The following is a 10,190-nucleotide window of genomic DNA, read 5'->3' as shown; positions in this document are numbered from 1 at the left end:
AGAAGTTAACAAATTATAACTTTACACGTTGTAGAGGCCCTTGGACATGGGAATATTAGTCTTTTTATTCGAAACTAGTAACAAACCCGTGCATTCGCACGGGTTCTGGTATTCTATCCACAATGGTTTAAGATCGCATTTGTTAATTAGCAAAAATAATTAAAAATAAAAATAAGAAAATGACTACAACAAATAATAGTTTAAAAAGTTGGAAAAATTAAAAACCAGAATGTTGTATCATTTTGTAGAATTGATGTGGGGCAAAATGATGTATTTAAATATGAAGCATGAAACAGCTTGGCAAGGATGAGGCTGGATCAGTCTTATTTACCAGCCTATAAATATTATTTTTTTTTTGATATTATTTATAAAAATATTTAAATCAATAATAAACTTGTTCTCATTTATAAATATATTATTTTTTAATGTCAAAATAATATATTTAAATATGAAAAAGAAAGGATTGGAAGTCAATACACGTTTATAAAAACATTTGAATGAATAATACTTTTTTTACATGTAAAGAAATATTTGGATCAAAAATATATTTGTAACCGTATTTAATTTACTCATCACCAAATAAAATTAAATACATTAAAAATATTTCAGATAAATAATAAGCAATATTAAAAGTGAGATATAAGTTTTTGTAGTTTCAAATTTAAAATCTGTACTTTATGGAAGAAATATGATTATTAAATATTTAAATAATTACATTTTATTATACTTTTTTAACATAAAGCAATGTGTAAATTATTTTATCATTTTTTATGAAAAAATTATCATTTTAAATGAGAAAAGAGTGTCACTTATAAAAAGAGGCGTACAAAAATAAATTGATAATCAATTATTTAATAAGGTTTTCTTCATATATTGTTTTACTTCCATAAAAGTTATAAGATAACAGTTATGCGATAGATAAATGGTGTGGTAGAAATCTTAATGGAATTGTCCTACCCAATTTTAGGTTCGATTTCCAAATTTGTCTCATAATCAATAATAAAACATATCTTAAATAACATAATAATAATAATAACAATAATAATAATATAACTGTCAGAAATAGTTTATTTATAATTAAAAAGTGAATAAAATAGCAATGTTACATACATACATCACTTCATAGCAGCAACATTATTGCAGGCATTACCAGTTCATTGCAGAACAAATTCATTTTAAGAGAGCAAATTGATAAATTAAATGACAACATATATTAATCCTTAAATTAGTACTACATTGAACATATTCTCAATTTTATTGAAGATAAAATTACTGTATACTACATTGACCCTTACATAAAACAATGAACATGTGTGTCCCTTTTGCCATGAGATCCATAGACCTTAACTTGCAGTCATCATGGACTGTCATACAAAATGCTGCATTTGCCTGTTGAATTGCAATAGCAAACACATCATAATCATCAACGTCAAATTGTTAATAGATTTATAAAAACCAAGAATATAATTCTACATACATGATACCTTTAGAGCAGGTTCATCATAGCATGGAAAACACCTTGCATCTACAACCTCAAACTGTTGCTGCCATTTTTTTTTTGTTCACTTCTCCATCAACTTAAGTAATTAATGATCCAAAATAAATAATTTATGTCAATGAAATATGCTCGCCGGACCAAATTAATAAATTACCTATATGCATCATCAACAACAGTAAAGGGATGTGGACTTAACTCACCAAATGTTGCTCCTCTGTATTGTGCCATCAAATGACAATCATATAAATGAGAAAGCTTTATGAAAGGGTTCACAATAATCAATATATTCCCAGTGAAAGACTCTTGAAGCAAACCGTTAATATTGCACATGTTAATACAACATGAATGAAAAGATGAAAAATCACACAAAAGACACCGTCTAAGGCGCTCTGGGAACCAAAATGTGTATATAAATTTCATTGATTTGGTATCTTTGACATATTATCCACTCCACACGGTAGAACTTCGGTATCTTTATGATAACTACTGGAAGCTTTAACAACAGCCTGCACATTACAAACCAAATTTCAGAATAACATCATCTCCATAATCACTCAAGCAGGCATGATAACATCATCTCTATTATGAAAGCTGTAAAAACATTACTATAAAAATGGAAGAAAAGCCTAAATATATCAAAGTTAGATTAAGAAAACCTAATTAGAAGATGAACACTTACCTCCATAACAAACCTATCAGAAAAATTAATCAAGAAACTAATGATTCTCACCTCTTGCAAAGCAGAAGGTACACTTACAAAATCACTGCAGACTTAAAATAAGCTAGTGTTGTTGTTCTCGCTGTGGAAATTATCTAAAACTTGAATTTTTTTTTCAATTTGTATCTGATGCAGCTGCAACAGTGACGTGTTATTGCAGGAAGTGACTGCTCTCCTCCGCACTGCCAAGATCTCCCCACTATTGACTGTAAATAACAGCCTAGGGATTAGGATTAGACATGTGAATCACAGTTTTCTAAGGTCGCATAAATCATCTTTGTCTGTTTCTTGCATTAGATCTGATTTTGTTATGCATAAACAAAATGTTCATTTTAAAACTTTTAATTGACAAATTAGTGCCTCCAAGGAAAATATAAAACTACAATATCACAAGCTGACCATAGGAAGTAGATCATAAAATGTCTGATATTTATTTGCAAAACCCATGCATACGCAGATAGGAGACTGAGGCAATGCAGATATCACATTCACATGTGCATGATTTGTCATGCTCTTGTTCTCAGCCATGTCCCACAGCTCTATGGACTGCACACCACCAGAAAAAGAAAACTAACCTTAGATGCATAAACTAAAATCATATTTCATGCATGAAAGGTTCGAATCATAAATTACTATAGTGTTAAAAAAAGCTATCCAATTGAAAATATTTGTCTAATTGAGGAAGTTAGAGCTAGCCATTGGAGATAAAAATGTGTCAACACATATTACGTTCGGTTGGAAAAACACACATGTATTCTAAATAAGTGCTTGGTATAAGAGTAAATATGGAGTAAGTCAGCAGCAACATCATGCAAACATTTCCAAAGCAAGAACCAATTACCATAATAGAAGCAGGAAGCAAGGACCAATTACCATAATAGATATTTTTGAAGTTTTCCAGAAGTATCATGACAATGTGAATATGTAGAACTGCAAGAAATCCAATGAAATAACACCGCAAATCATGACTTTCTGAAGCACTTACACATAAATTGACCATAAAAGTTATAATAAAAAAAGAAATAGTAATAAGTTGATTAGGCAGTTGGTGAAACTGTGGTGGAAATAATGGATTTCATTGTAACTAAGATTACCAAAGCTTGTGCCATTGAATCCTCGATCTGTTTTATCAAAGATTTCTCCTGGTAGATAGAGACAATGGTAGCATTTCCCCAGGAAGGCTTCCATTTAACCTTAAAATCCATATTAAGGCCGACCAACTCGTCAAATTCTAAAGGTAATTAAAGGGGGTCAGTGATTCCAATCTATTCATTTGAAGGTGTAAGCCAACATTAGTAAATTCACTTGAAACATATATATACTAATTGACCTATGTATGAAACATCAGAAAGAAATCAACCTCAAGCATGCTACTGCGCATCTGAGCAGAAGTAAGTTTCAACATCTACAAACACTTGCGGTTCCATAGATCAAACGTAGTTTCACTCTACATTGTATCTCAGTGCCCGGAAATAAAACCAAAGATAAAAAATTTATTGTAACTTAATTAAATATCTGTGTTAAAACATGGGAGGGTATAAATCATTGAAGAAGATCAGGCATTCAAAAGACTGTGTTTATGAGTCTTGAATTTAAGAGTTAAAAAACCTAAACAAAGTAGATTTTAAACTAAACCAGTTCTATACATTTCCGACTTTATAATGAGGCACATATTCAAGTTGAACCATGGTAAAATAGAGTAAAACAAAATCTTTGTGCAAAGCTTCTTGTATGAAAGAAAAAAATGGGTGAACAAACATGACAAAAACTTAGGGTTCTGCATTGATTTTTTGAGGAAAACAAGTTGATTTAATGTTGACGACCTTGCATAAAATAAAGTTATTTCGCAACCATTTCATTCTTTGAAACCCTAACTATACAAAACTTCAAACCAAATGTCCAGAACCCTTACGAAAAATGACGCATAGACCAGCGGCGGAAGATGAAACCCTAAAATTGAAGCTAAAACCCAAAAACAACAAACATACCTCTTTGTCGTGCAGAATCATCTCGAAGTGCTCTTTGGTCTTCGATAAAATAGTCCATTTGTGATGGATTTTGACTGTAATTTTCCAGAGTTCCTTAGTTTCATTGATGTTCTTCAATTTCTCAAAAGGTCTTACCATAATGAAGTTGAAAGCAGAACAATTTTGGAAGAAAAGGTTGCTGTGTGTTGGAAAAACCTAGGAGTTCGGGAGAGAGACTGAAAAGTATAAAAGAAGTTGAGAGGGATGATAGGATTGTGTGGAAATGACAAGAGTGGTGGCGTGTTTGGAGGTTCATGTCTGCAGAAGAGCAGGCTTTTGCCAAAAGTAATTAGGGTTTTCTGCAATTTTGGAGAAGAGAAGAAAAAGTGGTGGGAGAAAACAAAACCTATTTGTTTGAAATTTTTTGGGAATAGAAGAAAAGTGGTATTGGAAGCTACAACTTGCCCTTTACAACATAATTTGATTTAATTTAATGTACTTTATTTTATTATTGGGTTGCAACCAAATACCCATATGTTTTGAATAAATCAGAAAAAGACATTATTTGCCCTCATAATGTTAATTTAGATTAAGATAATAAAAGGGTATTATTGGGAAATCCAGAACAGCAACTTTTCTTATATTATAGATATTCCAACGTTGTTGATTTTCATGGTTTGTAAAACTTTTGCTTTCATCAAAATATATCTTGCTAGCCCAAGCTCACCTCGAAGGCCTAAGAAGTTGAACAAATTACATGTTCTAAGGTGTAATGAAAGGCATTGTGGAACAACAGCGGGATCTACCCAATATTCTTTGTAATCTTGTCTACCCCATGTTCTCTTGTCCGTGTCAGCCTATTAATAACGCACATAAAAAACTTAAATGTATTAAAATCCCAAACTAGAAGCCTATTAATAACGCACATAAAAAACATAAATGTATTAAAATCCCAAACTAGAAGCCGATTTTATAAGATTGAGTTATGTCTAACAAAAATTTGAAGAGTTTTATTAAAAAAAAAAAAAATTGAAGAGTTCAATGAATAGAGCAATAATAAGATGTGATCCTTAAAAACCTGATCAACGTCAAGTCTTTGAAGCTTAGGGCAGTGGTTGAGAAGTTGTAGTAAGAACGACCAAGTATAATCCAGAGAACTAAGCTCCAGTTGAGTCAAATTATGAAAAGTAGGAATGAAATCAAAATCATCACGAAAATTCACCTAGTTCAAATATAGAAATAAAAATGGTTAGTATCCCAGTAAAATCCTGAGAAATAAAGTACGTAGTTTTTCTTTTCCATTCTGTCCTTAGGAAATATAAATAACAAACCTTATCAATTTCAAAGCGCAAGGAAGTTACATTGCGAAAAGGTTTTAACGGAATATAACAATATGCAGAATTGATATCAGCTTTATTCAAGTTATTTAAGCAAAAGCTGTTCCACTCGATGCAAGTTAGAGATTCATTGGAAACAAATGACACATGAAGTGTGAGTAAAACTTCAAGAATTGGACATCCAGATAGAAACATGAGAAAATCTATAAGTTTAGGGAACCCAATATATTTGAAGATTAGGGTTTTGAGTGATGGAAGTACAACACAAGAATAGGCTTCGTCGTCTTCCACTCTGAAACCTACAAGCTTGAGAACCACTAGGGTTTCGCAAGTGAGAATGGTGACTGGCAATTTCTGCAAACTCATTGCGTTGACATGGAGACAAAGGTACTCAACTCTACGTCGTACAACAAAGCTGATCCATTTGGTGATATTGTTAATAGAGAACTTAGAATAATGGTATGTAACCTGGAGATGGAAACTCTTAATGACATGAGTGGGGTCTCGAGAAAGTAAAACAGAGGATACAGAGCGGTTAAAGCGATGACTGGCGGTTGCGTCTATCACTCTCGTGTGGCGGAAGTCCAGAACGGAAACGGCGGGCCATACATGGTTCCATCTCTTGGAAAGAATGCCGGTGGCAACGGCGTGTTTGGTTTGGAGAAAGGAGAGGATGTGGCACAGAATCGCGTCTGGTAAAGTGCTAATTTTATCCGCCATTCAAACTGACAATACAACCAGGAACCACAAATCGGTTTCTTATAACAAACCTAAGACCATTAGGATTCTTATTTGAGAAAGAACTTCATAGCTATGAGTCATCATGTTAGCAACCCATGATAAAAACCCTAATTATATTATTACCTATTTGACGATATATATAAAATAAATAATAATAATAATAATAAATATAAAAATAATAATAATATATATTATATTATTATATTTAACTAATAATAATAAAAAGAAATTATATATATATATATATATATATATATATATATATATATATATATATATATATATATATATATATATATATATATATATATATATATATATATATATATATATGAGGAGGGTTATATTTAGTCCAAGAATAAGTTATCAACACTTACTCCCCATCTTGACCATTAATTATTCTCAATCTAATGGTTAAAATTAATGAGTATTGATTTTCTCTCTCCATATTTAATTACTCATTAATTTTAACCATTAAATTGAAAAAAAATTAATGGTCAAGATGGAGAGTAAGTGTTGATAACTTACTCTTGGAGTAAATATAACCCTTCTATATATATATATATATATATATATATATATATATATATATATATATATATATATATATATATATATATATATATATATATATATATATATATATATATATATATATATATATATATATATATATATATGATTTAATGGAAATACACCGACAATGTAAAGCAGTTTTACACTGTCGGTGAAATTCAAACCGTTAATTTTTATAAACGTTTGACTTTTTCTTTAAATTATATATAAAGTATTTATTTTTAAGGGTTGTGATGCACTGACCGTGTAAAAAAATTTACACAGACAATGCACTACATTTAAGCTCATATGAGATTAAAGGTAGTGCACTGACAGTGTAAAATAGTTTTACACTGCCATCCAATAGAGAGTCATCAATCTGCCATGTCATTAAAAAAATTTAAATAAAAGAATATTTTAATTAGATGCATGGTGGTGATTGATTGATAGTGTAAAAATATTTTACACTGTCAGTGCATGAACCCTTTTCTCTTAAAGAAAATAAAATGGTTAATCATGTTAAAACAATATTTAATAAATAATAAATAAATTTCATATAAAATAAAATAGAAAATCATTAAATAATTGAAATTAAATGGGTTGTTGTAACAAGTTGTTACCTTTAAAAACGTGGGTTAAAAGGATTTTTTTTCATAAGAAAACATAAAATAAATGAGAGAGTAAAAAATATGAATTAAAAAAATAACTAACTTAGAAACGTGGATAAGATTATAATTAAGAAAAATATTAAAGAATTAAATGTCAATTACATTATGATTAACTATCAAATATCAATGTATAAAGAATAAGTTAAAGAATTGATAGATGAAACCCATAGATGAAACTTAGAAGTAAAATGAATGAAAGGAAAACATTAATAGGAAATTAGATTTTAATACGTAATTGAGAAATATTTTAATTTCATGTGCAATTCATTGAGACATGGCAATGGTGGAAATGGAACAAAAGTAGCAAAGTTTAATCAAATTCATGATGAAACTATAAAAGTAAAAAATAAACGAAACGAAAATATTAGTAGGTGTTCTCGAAAAGGCCGACGCCTACTCAAATATAGCGAGAGGTTCAAATTCGGCCTGACTCTAAGAAAAGGCATATCCGTCTCGGAGCAAGTGTTAGTGTCCTTCCTAATGTTCACACATCTTAGCAAGAAAGACCACCGTTTATTTTGCAAGTAAATTTATTTTATTTTTGAAAACGTTTGTTTCAAGAAAAATGACTATCAGACTTTAAAAATGACATTTAAAGAGACTGAAAAAAACACGATTGCAAATAAGAAGGCACAAGGCTCGAATTGTTATTTATGTGAAATGGTAACCAGCCGAAGGCGTGATTCAACGGAGTATTTACAAAGTTGAAAATTGGTAATTTTAGGGAAAAGGGCGACGTTGAAACGTTACGACCGTTATGCTTCCCTTCAACTTTTGAGTTTCGTTGTATTTGAGCTTAGTAGAAGATGGCCTATTGATTTTTTAGGCGAAGTATTTCTTGACTACGTCGACATTTACAGAACGGGCGAATTCTTCTCCATCCATAGTCGTGAGTCCACGTATGGGCCGTCATAATTGGGAGTCCATTTTCCCCTGGAATCTGTGAGAAAAGATTGAATCTTTTTTAGCACAAGGTTGTCTTATTTGATGGCACGAGGTTGAACTTTTTTGTCAAAAGCTTTCTTCATTCTTTGCTGGTAAAGCTGTCCATGGCATAAAGCTGGCATTCGCTTTTCTTCGATTAAGTTCAACTCATCAAATATGTTTTGACACCACTTAGCTTCTGTTAATTTTGCCTCCATCAAGACTCTCATTGATGGGATCTCAGCATCTATGGGGAGGACTGCCTCCATGCCATATACAAGGGAGAAAGGAGTTGATCCTATGGATGTACGGACCGACGTACGGTAACCATGAAGAGCAAAAGGTAGCATTTCATGCCAATCCTTGTAAGTGACGACCATCTACTGAATGATTTTTTGATGTTTTTGTTAGCTGCTTCTACAGCTCCATTCATCTTGGGTCTATAAGGAGACGAGTTGTGATGTTCAATCTTGAACTCCTCACACAATTCCTTCATTATTTTGTTGTTCAAATTTGACCCATTGTCAATGATTATCCTGTTAGGAATGCCGTAAAAACAGATGATATGGTTTTTGATGAACCTGACCACGACTTGTCTGGTTACGTTCGCATATGAAACTGCTTCGACCCATTTGGTAAAATAGTCTATTGCTACCAAGATGAAATGATGTCCGTTCAACGCTTTTGGCTCGATCACGTCGATTCCCCACATGGAGAAAGGTCACGGGGAAGAGAGTATGTTGAGAAGAGATGGTTGCACATGAATTCTGTCGATGTAGATTTGATATTTGTGGCATCTCTTGGCATACTGGTAGCAATCTGATTCCATGGTCAGCCAGTAATAACCTGCTCTCAGTATTTTCCTTGTCATGGTATGTCCGTTGGTGTGTGTACCAAAGGATCCTTCATGGATTTCTCTCATGAGTGTGTTTGCTTCGTTTCTGTCAACGCATCTGAGCAGAACCATGTCAAAGTTTCTCTTGTATAAAACATCTTCATTTGAGAAGAATCTGCTAGCTAACATTCTCAAAGTTTTCCTATCTCTCTTGGATGCCCCAAGAGGGTACTCTTGCCTTTGAAGAAAGTTTATGATTTCGTGATACCATGGTTTGTCGTCGATGAACGCTTCGACCGTGAAGACATGGGCAGGCCTTTCAAGGCGCATGACATCAATCCTGGGAATGTCATTCCAATGATTTATCCTAATCCTGGAAGAGAGTGTGGCTAATGGAGATATGCATATGATAGACTTATTAATGAATCAATGCATAAGATGTTACATGACCTATTGGAGAGATGCATATGAATGCGAAGTTTAAGCCAATTAGAAATAAAATTAGATGGGCAAATTTTGGGGTGCAACAGCTGCCCCTATTTAATCGTCTTAAACCTGGAGGTGAGATTGGCGCTAGCCTTTCGAACATTCAAGGTAGAAGAAGATTAAATACCAAAAGAACCTGAAAATTTGCCTGAAGAAAGATGGGATCCGCTGGAGATAAAGGATGTAAATTCCATTAGGGAAGAATGTATCAACTATGGGTTGAATAGATTAACTCTGGGTTAAAGATGAAAGGAGAGTCAACTCTGGGTTAACAAGAATAGGAAACTCAATTATGGACTTAATAAAAGGTAAGCATCCACTCTGGGTTGAAAGAGGAGGTGACCGTCAACTATGGGTTGAGTGGAAAAAGAAATTAACTAGAAATAACCGTCAACTCTGGGTTGAGAGGGAAAGGAAAATAGGAGATAACCATCAACTCTGGGCCAAAAGATAACCGTAAA

The 10,190-nt window shown here is 32.3% G+C and overlaps 1 protein-coding gene across 1 annotated transcript; it reads right to left on the bottom strand.

Annotated features, from left to right (window-relative positions):
* Positions 1-1,914: 1,914 nt before the first annotated feature.
* LOC131613696 (FBD-associated F-box protein At4g10400-like) lies at positions 1,915-5,886 on the bottom strand. Its single transcript, XM_058885344.1, has 6 exons — positions 5,515-5,886; positions 5,262-5,405; positions 4,911-5,040; positions 3,058-3,146; positions 2,616-2,762; positions 1,915-2,004 (listed from the first exon to the last, which is right to left on the bottom strand). The coding sequence occupies exons 1-6, from the start codon at positions 5,884-5,886 to the stop codon at positions 1,915-1,917; spliced, it is 972 nt and encodes a 323-aa protein (XP_058741327.1).
* Positions 5,887-10,190: the final 4,304 nt, after the last annotated feature.

The sequence above is a fragment of the Vicia villosa genome, linkage group LG6, assembly GCF_029867415.1.
Source record: "Vicia villosa cultivar HV-30 ecotype Madison, WI linkage group LG6, Vvil1.0, whole genome shotgun sequence".
NCBI lineage: Eukaryota > Viridiplantae > Streptophyta > Magnoliopsida > Fabales > Fabaceae > Vicia > Vicia villosa.
The sequence above is the reverse complement of the archived record's forward strand: the minus strand, read 5'-3'. Positions and strand labels throughout refer to the sequence as shown.

Coding starts and splice junctions, on each gene's coding strand:
- LOC131613696 (XM_058885344.1), bottom strand. CDS start 5,886: ATGAGTTTGCAGAAATTGCCAGTCACCATTCTCACTTGCGAAACCCTA. Junction 3,147..4,910: donor CAACTTCTTAGGCCTTCGAG/GTGAGCTTGGGC, acceptor GATTTCTTGCAG/TTCTACATATTCACATTGTC. Junction 2,005..2,615: donor TTTATGATCTACTTCCTATG/GTCAGCTTGTGA, acceptor TGTAATGTGCAG/GCTGTTGTTAAAGCTTCCAG.